This window comes from Charadrius vociferus, unplaced genomic scaffold (assembly GCF_000708025.1).
Source record: "Charadrius vociferus isolate BGI_N301 unplaced genomic scaffold, ASM70802v2 scaffold259, whole genome shotgun sequence".
In the NCBI taxonomy this organism is placed as follows: domain Eukaryota; kingdom Metazoa; phylum Chordata; class Aves; order Charadriiformes; family Charadriidae; genus Charadrius; species Charadrius vociferus.
The window spans coordinates 7044804-7065475 of record NW_009661368.1 but is presented as its reverse complement, the minus strand read 5'-3'; the positions used below and the strand labels follow the sequence as shown (position 1 = coordinate 7065475).

General features: G+C 50.8%; 1 protein-coding gene across 1 annotated transcript in view; it reads right to left on the bottom strand.

The window, feature by feature from the left end:
* GATA5 (GATA binding protein 5) overlaps positions 1-13737 on the bottom strand; it is a 184006-nt gene extending 170269 nt beyond the window's left edge. The window contains exon 1 of the mRNA XM_009893582.1: positions 13651-13737. Coding sequence (XP_009891884.1) covers positions 13651-13737 — 87 coding nt within the window. The remainder of the gene's footprint in view (positions 1-13650) is intronic.
* Between the last annotated feature and the right edge of the window lie 6935 nt (positions 13738-20672).

Below are 20672 nucleotides of genomic sequence, written 5' to 3'. Positions count from 1 at the left end.
AATAATTGATACTAATGTAAGTGAGATAAGAGACAGACTGTCTGTGGGCCGGGAGGAAGTGGATCCTGGTGACATCCACCCGAAAATGTGCTTGCGGATTTATCTGAAATAAAAACGTTGAAAAGCCAAACACAAAATCCGAGAGGCGGGGGATGGAGGAGGGGTGAGAAAGGTGATCTGTGGATCAGCACGGAGGACTCTCATCTCTCGAAGAAAAAGCTCCCAATATTAATTTCCTTAATAAGAAAGCTCCAGCAGGAACTAGCACTTTTTAGCTCTCTGCAAACATCGCTCTCGCACCGGTCAATAAGCCGTGTCCGTGCACTGCCGGAGAGCTGGGTGGGTATTAGTGTGGTTTAAGGAATCAGAACATCATTACAGGGGGTGCGTAGGGTGCACCGCTCCTCGCCGGAGACGGTGCCGCCAGGAAAATGCCAGTGAGCTCCGTATATTTGAGCCTTTGGCTTAGGTTTTCTACAAAACAGCTGAGTACCAGGAAGGAGCTTCTCCTGCATCTTAGTCGTTGAAACCAGAGAAGGCAAAATTATCCGTCTGGTCCTCGAGGGCAGCCGTGAGACGAGCGATGGAGACAGCCGCTGCTGGGGAGGAGAAGGGGAGATTTCCCGGCTGGGAGCGTTGGAATCAGTGCGACCCGGGGGCCATTGTACAGTATCCATTTCCATATCCTGATTTTTGAGGCTGCTATTGGCATTTTCACATCCTCAGAGCGGTCTGTGCCCGGCGGCACGCAGACACTCACTTCACCCAGCATGACGTAATGCCCGCTCTGATCCTGTCTAGCATAATAAAAAATGATAATGTCAGCCGGAAAAAAAAATGACACCACCGTTGAGCCACTTTTACAGTTCTCCACTGGACTTTCTCTCTCTCCATCTTTACACCCTACCTGCGTTACCGGTTGCTCATCCGCCCAAGGACCTTACCATACCCACAGTAAAAGATAAGGATGCCTGATGGTTTTAAATTACTGGAGGATGCCACACATAAGTGAAATAAATCTGCAGTGGCAATTCCTTCCTTTTAAACTATTTCCTTGTAAAGGTAGCGAAGGGTCCCTCGGGTCACGGGTCTCCCATGCCTAGAGCAGGCGGGTTTGTTGGACTTGTGTCCCAAAGCCCATGACTTAACACACCACTCTGGTGAGCACGTATTCGGAACTCTGACTTTGTTTTAAAAAGTCCTTCTTAACCCATGCGTTTTCTCGTGCTGGAAGACAGATGAAAATTGCTTCTTTGGAAATGCTCGGAAAGAGCAGCATTGACTCATCCGTGATAGAGACAGAGAAAGCTAGAGAGACTTTCTCATCTCTAACGTGATTTTATGATTCAGTGAATAATGCATATTAGCATAATACTAACTAAAAAAATCCATACTCATCATTTACTATTAATTAGTTATCAACATTATCCTGTTATTAATTATTAACATTTACACTATCAATCAGCCCCTGGCTGACTGATAGCTTAAAATCTTGCATAAAGATTGTTACAACAATAGCTACAGTACATCCCATAATGTGTTTCACAGTCGGGTTGTCATATCTTCATCTATAAAGCTTTTTACTAATGCACTTTACAACATATCTTACAGTACACGGATGAAGAATGTGGCTGCCCCCAGTAATAATTCCATTAATTATGAATAAAGCATTTACAAATGACATCCTTATTTAAAAATGGTGATGAACACATTTTGTTTTAATGCGGATGCACTGTGTAATTTGTAATTCCATAAAAAGCAGTGCTGGCAGCGCGGGTCAGGGAAAAAGGGCCAAGATCTATGATCTTTACATCAGAACGGGGAAAAAAAACAGTGGAGAAAATAACTGACGAACAACAAACGTTGGGACAAAGCTGACCAAACTCCAAGGTGACGGTGGGAAGGGACATTTAAAGGTACCACCGCAAAGCTGAAAGGCCGAAAGACCTTACCCGGTGACCTTGTGCTGCGGTTGTGTCAATAAAACTCTATCCTACATTAATAGCAAGTCTATGCTTTCATTGCTTTCTCTCGTTTGCGATGTTTGCAGCTGGCTGGCAGCTCACCAGGACTCGTTAGCCGCGTAGAGTTTCCCTTTGCAGTACCTTGGTACCGCTTTGTCCTATAGGCTCTCTGAGATGGCAGAATATTTATTACATACAATATTTCAGCGAGGCTACTTACGTCAAGAGGCTATAAATACATTACTCTTCCTAGTTTACTTAAGGGATAAAAAGTGAGTAGCTAAGTTTACAGATCAGGCTCAAGCTCTACTAACGTGTGGTCTGTTCATTTTCATATAGATCTCAATTGTTTGAAATTATTTTCCAAATTAATCCTATGAGTGATTCTTGACTCACTGATCATTTCCAAGCACAGCCGGGCGAGTTCTGCAGCGGCCGTATTCAGGTTATTACATATATTATGCAAGAAAGGTTAATTTAAACTCACGATGTTTTTGGTAATAAAGCTGTGAATATTTATGTTGCTCATAGTTTTCAACTGAGAGCCCTGAGCCAAGAGCTTCTTATACCAAGGTTCAACCATTTAAATTTGTGCTAACCGGGGATGTAAAAATCCACTTCTGACCGCACTGGCCGGTGGCCGAGAGCTTTGGTCTTCAGCAGACTCCTCCTGAAGATTTTTTTCCCTGAAGTTCTTCCGTGTTTCCAGCAGTCTGGATGAACAACGTGGTCGGATAACTCACAGACCGCGGTGCCGTGCATCTGTTAGCAGGGAGCCAAAGCCGTGCGCGGCGCTGAACGCTGAGCGTGGGGCAAGTTTCCGCAGGGTCGGAGAGTCCAGAGACAAGAGACCTGGATCCATCATGGAAAGATAAGGAAAAGCATTGTCTGGGGAGGGACCTAGTTTGGGGTTCAGCCTGACCTTTTTGCATGTGTCCTACAGAGGGAGATGAGGCTGCAAACCAGAGCCAAGCCAGGCAGGAATTTCAGCTGAATTACTGTCACAATCCCTTTCGACGTCCCGTTCTGGTATTCGTGGGTGACACTTAGACAGTGCAGAGCATGACACCCGACAGGGCCCTTTCCCCATACTTTCAAGTCAATAAACATCATAAAAAGTTGATATACAGTGTTTATTGCCAGCACTGTCAAAGAGGACATTCCAGAATCCCCCTCTCCTCTCAAGCCCAGGGAAAGCCAGACAGCGTAGGAGAGGCTGCTGTAATTACAGGTCCCCTTGTGCAAGGCTGCTTTAAAATTCCCAATATTTCTCCAAACCACCAGCAAGTTGGTTTTCAGAGCTGGCTGACAGAGGATTTATTTATTAAGGTTTTGGCTGTTTGCAGCAGCGGCTGTGCAGCAGCGGCTCCGCAGAGTTATCAAAAATCTATTTCCTCGCAGAGTCGCAAGTAAAATATCAAACCCCCTCTGAAAAGCCGAGTGCAACATTTACATTTTAATCTCACAAAATGCTTTAGTTTCTGACAAACTGGGTTTTTTTCCGTCTGTGTGTTACGGAGAGGAAAGGCAGCGGGGTTACAGGAGAAAACTTCACAGCCGCGGGGGAGAGCCCGGGCTGTGTCATACAGGTGACACGGCCGGAGTGGCACGGGGACCTCCCCATCCGCAGCGCCAGCGGAGACCGTCACCCATCAGCACCGCCGGAGCCAGGTGAAAAAGAAAAGCAACCTGCTCCCAAAAGCTGACGGTGCACGGGCATCTAGCACCGAGCTGGGTTAGCCATGGTGGTTTTGGATGTGTAAAACAGGTCAGGGCTGGAGGAATAAGCCGCCATGTGCTGCCGCGTATGGTCCCTCCTGGCCACAAAGGGGGCCAAGGCAGAGGGGCTGAGCGTGGGCTTGTGCGGGGCTCGCAGTAGCCATCCTCAGCCTCGGCTGTCGGGGACCCCAGAGCAAAGCTCAGAGCCGGGTTGGCTCTCCCACCAGGCGCAGGGTTTCCCTCCACCCCCAGGCAGGCCGTACACGCACCAGCTCTGCCCCCAGCCATTATTTCCACAGCCCTTATTTCACCATCTATTCCCATCTCTGCCTACGGGGCAACTGGGATAAAGTGGAGATGCTGGTGGGACCCGCGCTCTACAGTTTGCTGTCTGGCCACCAAAAGCATCTCTGCCTTTTCCTTGTGATCACCGGTGCTGAGGTCCTGTACTGCCTTCGTAGAATCGCTGCAGCAAGATATGAATTATGGATGGAATGAAAAATCCCAGCCTGGTGCACAGAGGGAATACGCAAAGTGCGGAGCGCTCACCTCCGTGCACCAGCCTTGCCGTGCACCGCCCTCAGGGCTGCGATGCCCGAAAAACCCCGCTCAGCCCCAGCCTGCCACCCCCTCACCCTCAGGGTCTCAGCATTCCCCTCTCCCAAGGGCTTCGGGTTCTGAAATGAGGATCCCCATGAATTTGAAAAGGCCCCACCTCAAGTGCTGTGCTCAGTTTTGGGCCCCTCACGACAAGACAGACATTGAGGGGCCGGAGCGTGTCCAGAGAAGGGCAACAGAGCTGGTGAGGGGTCTGGAGCACAAGTGTTATGAGGAGCGGCTGAGGGACCCGGGGGAGTTCAGCCTGGAGAAAAGGAGCCTCAGGGGAGACCCTGTCGCTCTCTACAGCGCCCTGAAAGGAGGGGGGAGCGAGGGGGGGCGGTCTCTGCTCCCAAGGAACAGGCGATGGGACACGAGGAAACGGCATCAACTTGTGCCAGGGGAGGTTTAGGTTGGATATTAGGAAAAGTTTCTTAACCAAAAGGGTTGTCAAGCACTGGAACAGGCTGTCCAGGGCAGTGGTGGAGTCACCATCCTTGGAGGTATTTAACAGACAGGCAGATGTAGTGTTGAAGGACGTGGCTTAGTGGTGGGTTTGGCAGTGTTGGGTTGATGGTTGGACTCGATGCTCTTCAAGGTCCCTTCCAACCTAGATGATTCTATGATTCTATGATTCTATGATTATGCTTTGTGGGATCTTGTGTGGAGGTGCTAAGGGCGCCGTACGGATAAGCTTTCTTTGGAACCTACACGCAGAGCATCTCCGGCGGTGCAGGCGTCAGGCAGGATGGGTGTCTGCTCCCAGTGTGGCAAGGGCTCGCCCTGGGGACATGGGGCATGTTGCAGGTCCAGACGTGCTCCTGAGCTGAGGCTTGTTTGCAGGGCCGAGCCTGGCACGGCCTCGCCGCCCACAGAGGGGCTCCCACCGGGATTTGCGGAGGCGATGGCCGGTTCCTGCCAGAGCTCCCGTCCACGGAAGCGTAGTGTAGTCCCAGACTCTGGCTTTAAGGCTCTGTGATTTGGGGAAGCTCAGTCTCTCTACTCATAACTTCTCTTTCAGAGAATTAAAGGCCTTTCAGAAGGCATTTTTAAAATGTCTTTTAATTTTTAAATGCTTTAATTTCTCTCTTGCAAGCGCAGCTCTTTGCTTTCGTGCACCGCCTAATAGCACGTTGCAAATGTGTTTCCACGCAGCCGTTTCTGAGTGTGCAATATCAACATCTGTGCTAAAACCAAGCACAAATTTTTCCCTGAAGCGATATTTTGCTCAGTATTATTGTTGCTTATTCTTTTTAGTGGTTTGCTCGTCATGGGAGCTCTTCGGCCTCTTCATTTCAGGAAACGAAGGCTCCCTGCTTCTCCCTCCTTTTCACAGCCAGCCCGGGCAGGCGAAGAGCAATGTCACCCTTGTCCCTTCTGCTAAAAATATTTGACGTAGCGCTCCCTAAAATTATGCTGCACTGAAGCACCTCGTTGAACTGGGGCTTGGCCATCCTCTTCGTCACCACACGGAGCCCGGGTCGGCATGCCCGGCTGTGGGAGAAGGGCCACGCACCGCAACCGGACCAGACAGCCTTCTTCAGAGCTCAGCTTTGCAGCAGGCCAAGGCTACTGCTTGGAGATTGAAGAGATGAAAAATAACTAAATAGAGAGGTTGCTGCTATGAAAGAAAAAATAAAAATCCAGCGGAGGCAATGGTCACCCTCCGGCAGCAGCTGAGATGCTGCAGCTGCTGCTCCAGGGCGGCTTTAGTTAATCCTGGTGTGGTGCTCTTATCCTGTCTGGGATAACAGTCAAAGTTTGTCCTGCTCCAAAAACCAGCTGGTTTGAGCCTAAACCACAACACTGCGGGTAAAGAGGCGCTCCCTGAAGGTATCGGCGGCACCTGTGCTGAAGGTGCTGATGAAGGTCACAAACTGCTGAGCAAAGCGCTGACATCTCCCTGGGGAACAGCATTTAAGTGCTGTTATTTTACCCGGGCTCCCTCGCAGGAGCTTCGGTAGCCTCCTGCATTCGCCCTGGCTCGTTGCCTGCACCCTTTCCTTTGGGAACTGCTTGTCCATGCCCGTTCGTTGTCCCTGGTGCCACAGCCCTCCCCGTACCCCCCAGCACGTGCTCCAGCAGCGAGGGCTGTGGTTTGGGGAGGCTGCGGGATGCTGCGCGGGGGAAGATTGCTCTGCTGAGCCAGGGCTGACGTGCAGGGTTGGCCCGGGGAGGGGGAAAGGGAGCGAGAATCACCAGTGAGGTGCATCCGTAGCATCTCCAGCGGGAGAGAGCGTGATCAATCTTCAGCTCTCGGGAGCTGAAATCGGGACGATGTATAAGATCCCACTTTTCGTTTCTTTCTAATTCGTGTCTCTGTCGCTTTGCAAAGGGTTTGGGAGGGGGGCGCAATTGTCTTCTCACCTGTCATCCTTCTCCTGCCCAATACACAGCAGGCAGGCTGTGTTTGAATTTCTACTGCTAAGTAGGTGGGTTTTATAATAATAAATAAGAAGAAGAAAAAGAAGGAGAAGAAAAAGAAGAAGAAGAAGAAAAAGAGAAAGAGAAAAAGAAAAAGAAAAAGAAAAAGAAAAAGAAAAAGAAAAAGAAAAAGAAAAAGAAAAAGAAAAAGAAAAAGAAAAAGAAAAAGAAAAAGAAAAAGAAAAAGAAAAAGAAAAAGAAAAAGAAAAAGAAAAAGAAAAAAAAAAAGAAAAAGAAAAAGAAAAAGAAAAAGAAAAAGAAAAAGAAAAAGAAAAAGAAAAAGAAAAAGAAAAAGAAAAAGAAAAAGAAAAAGAAAAAGAAAAAGAAAAAGAAAAAGCATTATTATCATTATTATTCATAACCACAATGGCAGACACTCCCCTGTGCACGTATCGAAGCTATCCAGTGTGGGCCACTTTGTTCTTAATTTCATTATTTTAAGAAGTCCTTCGGCACATCAAATAGTCTCTGTAGATGAGGATTTATAGGAAGGTCTTGCGAGCTGCCAGAGTAATGTTTTTCCAGCAGCGAAAACTTAACCTTCTCTTAGATCTTCATTTCTGCTTTGTCCTGGGCTTGCGATGTGATGAAGAGATGGTGTAGTTGCGGCAAGTGCTTGGTTACAGCTAGCAGGATGAAGGAGATGTGTTGTCAGTTGTTTTATTTTTGATCCCATTTGAATGTGTCAGTCAACTGCCTCGAATCAAAGGAAGTGAGAAGGAGCCTTTAATAGTTGTGATGTGGAAACTTCAAACTTACCTTTTTTTTTTTTTTTTATAGACACTAAGTAAATGGTTGGCGGGCTCTTGTAAATCATAACACGTCTAAATATATCAGAGAGGCTCTCAGCCAAGCTGCTGGCGAAGACGGTGTCTATTCCTATTGACTCCTCTTCCCCCTTCAGATTACTTCTGCATTGAATAATTTCAAATCATAATGCAAAAAATCAGGGACTCTTAACGAGACTAGCTAATGCTGTGATTAATGTAAGTGTAATGTGAGCTACTGTATAGCCCTTAGAAACCGGTTAGCTAATTAGTGTAATCACAGAGGTGGAAATAATTAAAAGACCATAAAATAGAGGTAGCCTAATAACACCTTTCTCCCCTACCCCAGAACTGGTGAGAAGAGGATGTGTTACTGGGTTAGGAACTGGGAGGAGCGGAGATGGAAGGCTCTGGGAGTGACCACCCTTGATGAGGTCTCAGGGCTGGATCAGACAAGTAGAAATAGAGCAGATTTTACAGCAACGTAATCCAGACTGCGACATAATCCTCTGGCGACGGCGCTTCACAGCACCCCTCTTCCATCGTCAGCCATTGCCACAAGTTCCGTAGCAAACTAATCGAGACATGGGTACTTGTGGTGAGGCTGGATCTGTCTCTCTTTCTTTCTCACTCTTTCGTTCCCTTTCTTCTTTCCCAGGTTTTTTAGCAAATGTAGTATTAAAACTTCACTCACCTCACAGTCCCTGAGCCCTGCAGGTTTGGTTTCCCCCAGCAAAGGGAGAAATCAGTGTCCTAAGGTGCTTAAGAAGAAAACCCTGTTAGAGGATACCCTATATTTATATAGTTTACAGTGTATTTATGTATGTTATTCACTATAAGTTCCACAGGACTCTAACAGCTGATTGAAAAATCTCTTGCTAAGAGGGAAAAGTCTTTCTGGGCAGAGGAGAGCGGTGGAGCGAGTGGTGAGGGTGGTGGTCGTTGCCAGAGCTGCTCCTGGGAGCTGGGCGCCAAGCAGCCCTGCCACCCCCGTCAGTCCTCCCCTGCCCCGAGTCCTTTGGGCAACACCAGCACATCAGTGTAGGGGTGAATCCTAAACAAGCCCCAAAATGCGTGCCCGGTGCTCCTCCAAGGGCTCTCCCAGGCAGAACCGTTCAGATTCATCTCTTGCTAATGAGAGACGTGGGACAGTGCGATGAGCTGGATGTCACCCTTGGCGATTAGAAGTGACCTGCCTCTTGCTGCTCGATGAAACAGCTCCGTGTAACGGGCAATCAAAAATCCTAGCTGGTAATTTTCCAGTTGGGATGGGTCACCACTACAGCCATCTCCATCGGCTCTTCTCATTTCCGCCACGGTTTTGTGTGTGTTTCATTTGACCTGGGTATAACGAGCAAAGAAGAATAAAGTAGCTGCAGACACACAATCAACGATCATCCGCTGAAGCTGATGAATATGCCGAGACTGCTAAGTGGGTCTTCATTAGCTATTCACATGCTAAGAGCAGTCCTTATTTATTCTTCTTTCCTAGGTGAATCTATTTTTGAATATCTTTTATGCTGATCTTGTCTGGGGGGTGGGAGGTTGGATGGAGGGTACCACCACTGCCAGGTAACCAGAGTATTTTCATGAAGAAAATAGACCATGACACCAAGTTGGCAGCAAGCTGAAAAGAAGAAACAATGTGATGCCATTTAGAGCAGGAAGGAATAATTTTCCCTGGTGACACCTCTAGTGGGAGGCAGAACTTTATCTTCTCTTTGCAGCTCAAATGAAGCATCACAGCAGTAGCATTAACCGTGCTTCCACGTTTCCAGCATGTCTTTTCATTAACCTTTTTTTTTAACGCTGTAGCAGGGAATGCATTTTCCAGGGAGGGTTTGCAGGGCCATAGCTGGAGATGCAAGCCCGGGATGTCCCACCCAGGTCCCCAGGCCGTGGCACATGCCGTGCTATTGCAGCCAAAGGGATGAGCCCGGTAGGCTGAGCTGCAGATGAGCTGTGCTGCAGATGAGCTGCGGTGAAGAAGGAAAACCTGATATATATCTACAAGTCTGCTGGAGAGGGGTTTTGGAGCAGCAGGTTCTGGCCAGCCTTGCTCCGGGGGCCCATCACATCTGGGGACATCCCCGACGGTGCAGATGGGACAGCGCTTAACCCCTGGCAGCGACGGTGTCTTCATGACCGAAAGGTGCCTTTTGCATCTGCACAACCCCCTTTTCCACACTGGGCATCACTTAAACTTTCTCATTTAAGCTTTTCTTAAAAGCCACAGCTCCCGCTGTGCTGGGCCGGGTGGTTGCGGATGCCTCTCGCCCTCCATCGCCGCATCCATCAGCGGTGCAGGCTGCCCTCTCCCGACACACCGAGTGTCTCAGGGAGGCAGTGGCTGAGACCCAGCACCCTCAGCCAGCACCCACCCCGCTCCCAGCTGCTCTCTGTACACCCCAGCACTGTCCCGTCCCAGTAAGCACAGACCAACACAGCCTCACACATCCCCTGAGACGACCTGGCCCCATCACCAGCTCCCGCCAGAGCTGGGTCCAACCCGCATCCCCCCTCCAGCAGTGCGTGAGAAACCACCCAGAGCACTGCATTCCTTCAGCCAGAAGATTTCCATCTCACCTGACCAATTCCTGCCCTCCCAAACCTGCCCAGCACCTTTTTTTTTTTTCTTTCTTTTTTTTTTTCCCCCTTTAATGATCTGCCAGTGTGAGCGCTGTGCTCAGATGAGTTAGCTGTTCGCAGCTGAGGCTATTCACGCTGCAGACTATGTGGGTGACACCCTGGGAAAGCCGTGTTTAGCAGCGTGCAGCTCCACGAAAGCCTTTTTCTATGGGCGGCAACGTGAGCCGAGCTCTTGCACCTCTGGGGTTTGTAACAGCTGATCTAACAGAGATTATTTTTAATTTTTTTTTTTCTCCTTGCACTTTTGACCTTATTTGCTGAAAATGAAACATCATCTAACCCTCCAGGAAATGCCACAATTCTTCGATCTGACATGAGAACATAAATCTTCTGTACCCGTTCTGCATCTCAGGTCTCTGGAACTGAGTTCGGGACACCGGAGCGGGAATCGCAGCATCCCGAATCCAGGACAGCAGGACCTGAGCCCTGCATCTCTCCAGCCCGGAGAGCGACAGCCCCACGGGGTTCATCCCTGGCTGAGCTGCTTTTATATCAATACCCAATGGAAAAATTGGGATTTCTTGGGCCTGAATCACCTTGAGCATCTTAAAGTTTTGTGGGAGGGGTGAAACCCTTCCCATCCAGCTCTGCGGGTCTGGCGGAGATAAAACACAGCTTTACAGCTCGAAGTAACCCACCTTGCCCTGCGTCCGCCTCCCTTAGTCACCTCCTAGAGGGGGTCTTAAAGGCTGTTGCACTGCTGAAATTTCGGGCTCTGCATGCCATGCTCGGCGAGTGCCGCTCATGTTTCCCACCGCGTGTTTCCTGAGCGCGACGCCTGTGGGTCCCCGGTCACAGCCGGACCGTCAGCCGCAGCGGGTTGCGTCCACCCCCGGCTATTTCGGAGGACCGCAGAGGCCTTTCCGGGAAGGGAGTGGGGTGGCTGTGGGGCTGGGGGGAAGCATCAAAGCCGTGTCCGCATCGGGGCCGGAGCAGCAGCGAGGGCTATTTGAAAGTAAGAGGTTATCTGTGGGAAGACGCTGCTCTACCCGCGGCTCTACAGCTTCCTGTCTCCCACCGGTCACAAGCCGAGTAGAAGACATCCTGCTCAAGAAAGGCACGTTTTTAGGTCCAGGCTTTTAGTGTTTTACCTGGGGTCTGTTCACCCATGTGCAGATCTCTCTCCTTTGTGGCTTATTCCCGGAGCAGGGACCCCCCAAACCCCGCTGAACCCCGGGAACCACCCGGAGCCGCCTTTGCCTTTTGTGGTGTTCCCCTCTGGATGAGGTCGGTGAAGTTCCCAACCCCCAACCTGCTGGGGAAGATGGATTTAACGGAACCCACAATGATACCCCTTCTGAAAGCCCCAGAAAGCTGAAATTTCTTTCTTTCTTTCTACCAGGACCACCTTTCCTCGTTCTGCCACTAGATGGGAGAGCGAGACTGGGCTACCTCCGCATCCATCCATCCCGCCAGGAATTCCCAGGGCAGAGGAGCACGGAGGAGTGTCCGCAGCTCATCCTGCAAATCCTCCCACCTCGGGAAGGCCCTGGGTAACCCCAAAACACACAGCTATTGCCTCACCCCAAAAGCGCAGGGTTAGGGGCACTGATTCCTGCCTGGTGCTTTCCCCCAATCCCGGTCTCCCGGCGGTAGCCCCTCTGCCCTCGTGCGAGGGGGATTCACTTACACAAGGACCAGATATATTCTTGGGGGTGAAATACTTGATTTTTTAATTTTTTTTCATGTCCACTTGTCCTAGAGCAGAGGGAAGTGGGGTAAGCGCTTGCAATTCACTCCTCCAAACCACCCACACCCCGAATCCCACTTCCCACAAAGCCGGGTGACCCCAAAAACTGCTTTGGGAGGGACAGAATAAAGCAGCATTTTCTCCTCCTTTCCTTCCACACTTTTCTCTTACAGGATTCTTGTGTAACGATACCCCCAGCGATACCATTTTCCTGCAAAGATTAAAAATGGGCCGGCGCAATGCCTGCACGTGCCAGAGGAGCGTTCGTGCCCCCGTCTGACACTGCGCCCCCCGGGAGCTGCCGTGGGCCAGGGAGGGGAGGGCGCTCCCAGTTCATTAACCTCTTATTAAATTTACTTTCACTGCAGCCCTTCCCATCTCCTGAGATGCTCCCCAAGGTTTTGCTGGGACTGGGTATGTTTGGGAATCGTATAGCTGCAGAAGCACTTTCTCAACCAAATCAAAGAGTGCCCAGTTTGACTTTTGATTATCATAAGGTTTGGGGTTTTTAAAAATGAGCCCCTCTTCTTCCTTCCTGAGATTTCAGAGGTTCTGGAAGAAATCTCATGGTAGCCAAATTCTCCAAGTGACTATGGCAGAATATGTAATCCTGTAAACTGGAAATTATCCTTTGGGGAGGTTTTGCTGTTCGCCTAACCTTCCTAATCTGCAAGCTTTTTAGTGAACTGACTCAACTGTTTTGTTTAATGCCTGGCACAGTTGGGCAATGAAATGAAATAATCCCAATAACTTCCCTAATTGCAGTGATCTCGTCACCTCTGTTGGGGTCTTCTGGCTTTGCCTCCACAGAAGGCATCTGCCATTATCCTGTTAAAGAGAAGTAACAGTTTCTTTGGAAGAGGAAGTCTGGTCTTTTTACTGGATGCAACCACTCCTATTTTCCATAAGCAGCAGCCACCCCACCCTGTGTGTGCAACGAGGCCACTGAGTCACCAGCACGAAGGACCGACCGGCACGTTGCACCTCCCTGGGGAGGACCCAAAATCCCCTCCGAAGAAGAGAAGAGACGTCTTTCTTCAGTTGATAATTATACATGAAAAAAAAATGTTGCCTGGAAGCAATAAAAAAAGAAAAGAGAAATTCCAGATGTGGCCGGTCCAGGGCACGTTTTCCTGTGCCAATGCAGCTTCAGCTGCTGGGGAGAGCCCGGGGTGACAGCAGCAATGGGGACAGGCGGGGTGGGAGCATCCCCTGCCGCAGCGGGGGCCGGGGCTGGGCTTCACCCCACTCTCTGCCCGTGGGATGAAGGTCAGAGCAGCCACAGAGCGCCTCTGATAGATGGTTATTCATATGTCTGCTTCTGGCCATGGACACTCGTGGGAGAAGTTACTGCCCTTGGCCAGATGCCTGCTGCTCCCCGACATCCTCAGGTGCCAAATGTCGGGTAAGCAAGTCGGGGGGTGGGATCTCACATACACAGGACCACTGCAGGAACTCCGACCTGTTTTGCTATACCCCCGGTCTTTATATCCCTTTCCTCTCTCATCTCCCTCTCACCACCCTAGAAGACAGTCAAAAACCAGAAAAAGCACTAACTAGGGAGAGGACACCTGGTGCACCCTTGCGACGACATGGGACCAGAGGGATGAGGACACCAGAGACTGACTTTTGGCCGCTGCCGACTGCGGGAGATGCTGTGGCTTGTCGCTGCCCAATGGCTTTCCGCATGCCAGATGCAAAGTCAGGCCTCCTCCGGCAAGGAGAAGTGGAGCAGATTAAGTTTCTCAAGAAAAATGGCACGTGCAAGTGCCATTGCCTCAGACAACAAACCCACAGCAGCCACCACGGCAAAGCTGTACCCTGTGAACCTTTCCCGTACGTGAGGCTGAGCCTCGAACTGCCGCTGCTGCAGCACCAGGGGGAGGAGAGGAGGGAGGATTTGAGCACGGTCCAAGCCGTGGTCCATGGGACTTGTTTCAGGAGAGCTCAGCTGCCCATGAAAGGTGAGTCCTGCCGGGCTGGGGCAGAATCCGGCACAACGCGGATGCACACACGGCACTCGCCGCACCGGTACGCAGCTCCAGCAGCGACACAAAGAGTGCAAAGTCGAAACTTATAAAGCATCGCCGCAGAGAGCAGGACGGAGCAGCAGGCTAGCAAGACGGAGGCTTGCTCGGAAATGTTGCGTCAGCGTAGGTTGGAGGCAGAGCCCGAGGGCAGCCGGCTCAAGGTAATCACAGCATCCTCGTGGACCCTCGTGACGGTGCTTAAGAGCAGCTCGATGAATTTGGGAAGCAGGCAGAGGAGTCTGCCTCCTCCTGAGGACTATTTTGAGCTCCCAGCCCAGCGCAGAGGGGTGCGTGTGCTGGTGCCGCGCGTGGGATGTGCTCCACGGGGCTGTGACCAGTTTGGAGGGGGGAGAGGCAGTTGTGTGGCGGTAGGCACAGAGCACAAATGAAGTGAAAACTCACAGGTGGGTGAACATCGGCCACAACACACCGGGGCGTCCCCGGACGAGGGGTCTGCACCGCGGGGGATGGCTGATGCTGGCTCCGACCCTGACCCACGCCGGAGCTCCCGGCTGGGACACGATCCGGCGTCACAGATGCAGAGTCCAACCTCTCCTGTAGACCTTGATCCTGCAGGAGGAACTACAGGGATGGATTGTCAAAATCAGCTGGAACGAGTGCGATCCAGGCCTTATCTGAGATAGCGAGAGAATTACCCACGTGATTTCTTCTCCGTGTTTACAGGGGCAATATTTTTCCAAAGTTCAAAGTCTTTCTCTGCAGAAAGCATGTGATGTGCTTCGCAGTCACGATGAAGTTTTGGTGCTATGAACAATTAAAAAAATCAATTTCTGGAGCAATATTTTCTATGTTTGTAATCTCTGAACTAATTACAGGACTGGAAAATCAATAGCTCTCTGGAAATCTTTCCAATACGGCTCACTAAGCATGCTACGTAACATGCTGGAATATATTCTTCACATACACGTGGTGCTCATGACCATCTCCAGATCATATGGGCAGCTGATACCACTGTCAGTAAGTGTGTGTACTTCATTACACCGCGATGGTAACATTAACCAAAAGCTGCAGGGGGGACCGGGCAGAGCGAATAGCGCAGCGTGTGAGATCGGGAGCTCTGTTCGGTGCCAGCATTTTAAGCCAACAACAAAAAGAGTTGAAAGACTCGGTTAGTTCAACAATAATCTTCAAAAAAGATTATGAAATAAACTCATTAAAAGTTCATGCCTCAGCTATAATGTTGTTTTTTCATCAGGCTTTATTAAAAAAAATCAGTAAAACCTTGGGTGACTGAAAATAACCTCTTTCTCTCGTCTCCTGGCAAGAGAGCGGGGGCGTTATTGGGTACTTAAATGGCTATTGCACTTCAAAAACATGCGTAAAGCGGAAGGGTGTTGCTCTGATGAATACGATCTCCTCTTGCTGTACAAACACACCCGTGTTGACCGTGGCAACTCGGCTGGAGCCAAAGCCCAAACCTTTGTGCCCACGCTCCGCACCACTTCCCACGCAGGGCGGGCGTTGCTGGGATCTCACTGGAGCCGCTGCCGCCTCCCCCGTGCCCCGCGAGAGCTCGCTGGGCTCTTCCTCGGCACGGCACAGTTTGAGCTGCTGCTAAATGAGCAAATATTCCCATCGGACACGGTGCCAAAAGCACAGCAAGCGGGTAAGAAGCAAAGACCACAGCGCAGGTAATTATCCCCACGCTCCCGTTTGCATCGCTGCTCGGCCCAACGGGGCGAGGGATTCTCAGCCGTCACGAGACCACAAAAGATTTGCTCTTGTCTCAAGATGCTTTCCTCTGATTATTCTTCACAGCTTTTTTCCCTCCCAGTGAGTCGAGCAGAGGAAAAGTGGGACTGGGGTACATCTCTGCCCTCGGTCCCTCCCCAAACTGGGGGATTCCCGCAGCTGCACCCACACCCACACATCTCCGAGGCGGTGACCCTCCTCCCGGAGCAGAGTGTCCCTCGGTCCAGCCCTCATCTCAGGAGACAGCCCGTGATTTATAGTCCTTCCCAAGTAAGAACTTGGCAGGTTAATTATGCTCAAAGAATTTAAATTTTGGAGCTGGGCATGACCCATGTGATGATCTGGATTGTAATTATTGTTATCGTTACACACCGTTCGCATTTGTGTAGGACTCCCACGTCCAGCTCGGGAGCTCCTGTGCGCGGTGCGGCACATCGGCACAGAGAAAGGAGCCCCTCGAGGTGCCGCCAGCCTGCCCGGAGCCCTCGCCCGCACACAGAACGTACGCTCCCATGGTGTGGCTTTGCCAAGCTGGGCTCCTAGCAGCCAAAAAGCGACAGTCACAAAAATTTTGTGCTCATCATCATCCCAGTTAAAGTCTCCCTTTTAACTCCCAAGCCTGAAATGACCTTGATGCTAACTCGGAGCTGCCGGGTGGCACGTATTGTTCAGACTCTATGGGAACAATATACCTCTATACCTACAGCTGCTGCACTGAGCTCCAAGGTGTTTTCTCTTTGGATGATGCCGTCTTTGGACTTTTCCATCATTCCTCCCAGTGTAATGTCACATTTCATTCAAATAAAACTTGATTGGAGTGCAGGAAATCGCTTCTATTTCTTGTCTTAGGAAAGAAAGGCTGCGGTGTCTGCACATCACCTCAGGGGAAAGACCTGAGAAAAAAGAGCTCAGACCCTTCAGAAATCTTTCAAAGAGGAGTTACAGCTCTCCCTTCCCTCTTTATAAACTAACACACCACACTGTGCACGCTCAGCAGCAGAGTTCCTAACGGCGTTTCCCCGTAGCCCAGAGGAAGAGCTGCCGCCGGTGGGTTTATAAGGCGGGCGAGAGCAGGACCGGCAGCGAGGGATGGCTGCATCCTGCCACGCTCCCCTGGCCGCCGGCCACCAGCACCTCGGGGACAGCCCGCACGGGAGGTTTGCACGGAGATTATTGGCTTTAGCAGCCACCAGAGCATGTGTCACCCATGAATTTGTCTAATCCTTCCTCCACCGCAGTTACATCGCGGCTCTGCGATGCCCTCCGGCACCGGTTGCCGCTGTTTAATCAGGAGCTGCCCAAGAGGTTGCGTTAAACCCTTCCGTTTACAGGAGCCCGTGCTCTCGTCATGAGCAGTGTAGCTCGCGGGGCTGAGCAGGATGGATTCCGACGCTCCAGTTTGCGAAACCAACAGGGTCTTACAGAGGCAGGAGATCACAACGACTGCTAAGAACCCCAGGGGGGGATTCGCAGAAGTGCATTTCCCGCTGCAAGCCAGCACGAGCCACCGCCCTTGAAAAATCCCAACTTTACTTGGTTTTTTTATTATATGTTTCCTGTGAATGAATTTCTGGCTCAAATTAGAGTTATAATAAACCGCAGAAAAAAACAAAACAAAACAAAACAAAACCTTCTTTTAGAAAATAATGCAGTTCTGTACTTCCTTCCCAGAGATTTGTTGCTTGTTCTGCAACAGGAGATGTGAATCATGGAAGTATTTATAACGGCGATATTAGGAAATGATCATTCAGGCACCAGAAATCTGTGTTAGACATTATGTCTTTAAAGAAATTGTTTATTACTGTGTTAACCTAATCTTCTGAATACATGCGCACTTAACTATATTAAAAATGTAAATGTTCCCAGAACCAGACTTTACATGATGAATATACATCAGCTCCCCGTCTTTCCTAGTCAGCCCTGTGGATCTTTGAAAAACGAGGATAGTTTCATTTGATGGGCGCTAATAAGGTTTATGTCTGCACAGATTTAGGCCGAAGATTGTCATGATCATCTCAGGTCCCACGTGGCTTACAGGACTGAACTTGAAGAAACATCTTTCAACAGCCGCTGGTGACGGAGCGATTCCAGCTCTGGGAGCGCCTCCAGCCAACTGACTTCCCTTCTGTGGCACTAAATTTGCATTCATTAAACCCAGAGTTTTAATGATTTATGGAGATTTATAAAAAACGGCAGCCCAGAGCTCCTGACACTCCCAGAGCTTCTGACAGAGGTACAACACATCATAAATCCATCCCGGTGTGAAATATCGAATGAAAATCATTGCAGGTATATCCGCAAGTGTTAACATGACCCACACAATCAGGGTTTCAGTCAAGCTAAAATGCTCAGAGCCTCCCGAACCCGAGGAGATAGTAACCCATATAATGACAATAATATAAGGATTATAACGTTAGTAATAACACTACTAATACGATTACCAGTCTCCTTGTCATTGTTTATTACCATCACTGCCCTGATAATTCTCAGCTCTAATAACGGATGGGGCAGAGACGGCCCAGGGCAGAGATGGTCCCATCCTTTCAGAAACCCTTTGTGCCCACCACCAAGCCCCAGCCCAGCAAAAACCTGCAGTTTTCAAAGGAAAGGCACCGGCAGCGTCAGCCGCTAGCAGAGCTCCGTCCCCAGTCTGGCTGAGCCTGGCAGGCAAGGGAGCGAAAGGCGATGGTCCTGAGACGAGAGACTAGCAGAGGTGGGGAAGATTCAGGGCAGACGCTGTCAAGGAGAGGTGACGCGCATCCCCAGCATTGGGGGGGGACAGGGCTGCGCCTCCCCATCGCCCTCCACCCCCTCCCCTTGGCGGCGGTGGCTGTGGCGCGCAGCGGAACAAGGACTACGCTCTAGCGACTACTTCTGCGATCCATCCTTACCTTCGCTGCCGTTGCATCCTTCCCCTTTGCAGGTTTGCAGAGCCAGGAGAGGACCCGAGCAAGGAGCGACACGGTGCTGAGCCCCCAGCACCCCCGCGCACGGGTCCCCTCACCCTGCCCGTGCTCCCCTCTGCGCTCGTCCAGGCTCTGCCCAAACCCTACCCACCCTTTCCACCCCTGCCTTTCCCTGCACCACACACGCTTCATGCCTTTCTACAGCTTTGACAAATGAACTTCAGTTTCTCCTGTCCCTAAATATTGCTCCAAAGGTCCTCAGGACAAGTCCGGTCCCAGGAAAACGCCGGGTTCTGGAGGAGCATTCTGCCGGCTCACACAGGCTGAGCCCCAGAGGTTTAAAACCAAGTTTAAAACAACCTTGCCCCTGGGAGAGGCTCCTTCTCCTTTACAAGTGAATCGGCAGCAATGGCAATACTGATTTGCCACACCACTGCCCCGCATCTTTTAGAGATTTTTGTAGGAGACGGATTTCTTCCAGGTGACCTCTGTCCTTCCTCACCACACCTTCTCCCTTGGACACGTTATCGTAGTTACTATTAGCTCACGCAAACCCATAGAGCAAGCTCTGTATCTTTACATCTCCCTCACCCAAGAGGTAACATATTTTGAGATGCTGTACAAAAAAATCCACCAAAAAGTAAGTAAATGAATTACTCTGCACCTCTGAGGACAACCCCACCGAAGGCGGGATGGACCAAAACATCTGGGGAGAAGTGAGCAGAGGTGAGGAGCGGGGACGCATCGCCCTGACACTGCAGCCAGCAACGAGTACCGTTGGGCACAGTCGAACAGGAACTGCGGGGGGTTCCCCAGCTCGGATGTTTTTGACGCACCACTTCACCCTTACACATCTGCTGTCCTTTCCACCCTGTTTATTTAAAATATAAACTGTTTGAAACACAGCCTTACTCATCAGTGACTGTACAGCACCAGCCAAAACAGTGCCCCGACTTCAGCACACAGGAAACGATTTGTATATAATAAACCAACATCAGTGTGTGGCCATGGAGCAAAAGCTTCCTGGTGTTCCTGACCACAGCACATCACAAACAGCAGGCTCTCCCTCATTCCATTTGGCTTTAGAAGCTTATTCAACACCTCCCAGTTTAGCCCAGTAAGTCAAAGCAAAACCTGCCAAGAAGCCCATCCACCTCCAACTCCCTGGGGCACAGCGAGGATGGGACATAAAGGCAGCACTTCCCAGCTCCATCCTGGAGCCACTGCTCCAGAGGAGGAGGAGGAGGAGGCAGCAATGCGAGTGGCACATCGCCGCAGCCCGGGATGAGCCTCAGCGACCTGCAGGGTCTGCTTCTGCCTCGGTTACCTGCGGGTCCCTCCGCTCCGGCTGTGGCCATGGGAAAGGTGCAGCACCGCTGCCCCGGCACCGAGCAGAGACGGGTACCGCGGGGCTCGGCCGGGCATCACACCGCTGGCCCTATCTTCCCCCTCCTCGCCACCTTGCGCAGCGTTAGCCGGGGTTTTCCATTAGCCAGGTTATCCTGCACACTCTGCGTCGTGAAGAGCTGATTGGACTTTAAAGAGATAAACATGCAGCGCCTGAATTATTTATCTTTGAACGTGCAGAAACAGGCCAAATTCCCCAGCGATGCGAGACAACCCCTTATAAGAAACGCAGAGGGGGCTGCAAAAGCTGCACGGGTGGGAGCGCGAGAGCTGCGTGGACAGACCCTCGCACACCACGGCTCTGCGGAGAACCTTCCTGCGTGGGTCATCTCCACCCTGGAGGCTGTGGAGTGCTCAGGTGCGGGTGCGGGTGGTCCCCTGTGTAACCGCCCAAGGGTCCCCTCTGTGCCTATAAACCAATCGCTGTGACAGCAACTCCCCAAACAGCTGAGAAAAAAGGCCCAAACGAATGTGTTAATGCAAATGTGAGCTGCCCTTCTGCCAACCCAGCCGTGCCCAGCCTCGTCGTGCCGGGCCCTATATTGCACCAATAAAGATAATGCTGCGATAGCCGTGTTTATGCCCCAGATAAAATAACACTCATGCATTTGCTCTCGTATTTTTTCTTCCTTTAATGCCAGGTCAGCTCCTGGCAATAGCCGGAGGTAAAGAATAAACTCCTGCCATCGCTCTCTGCCACGACAGCCACTGACCGGGTTCCTTCCAGCACAGTTTCCCCCTCTCTCCAGCGCACGGATGCACCCCAGAATCTCTCCCTGAGCATCCCGGGGGTGCAGGGAGGCTGG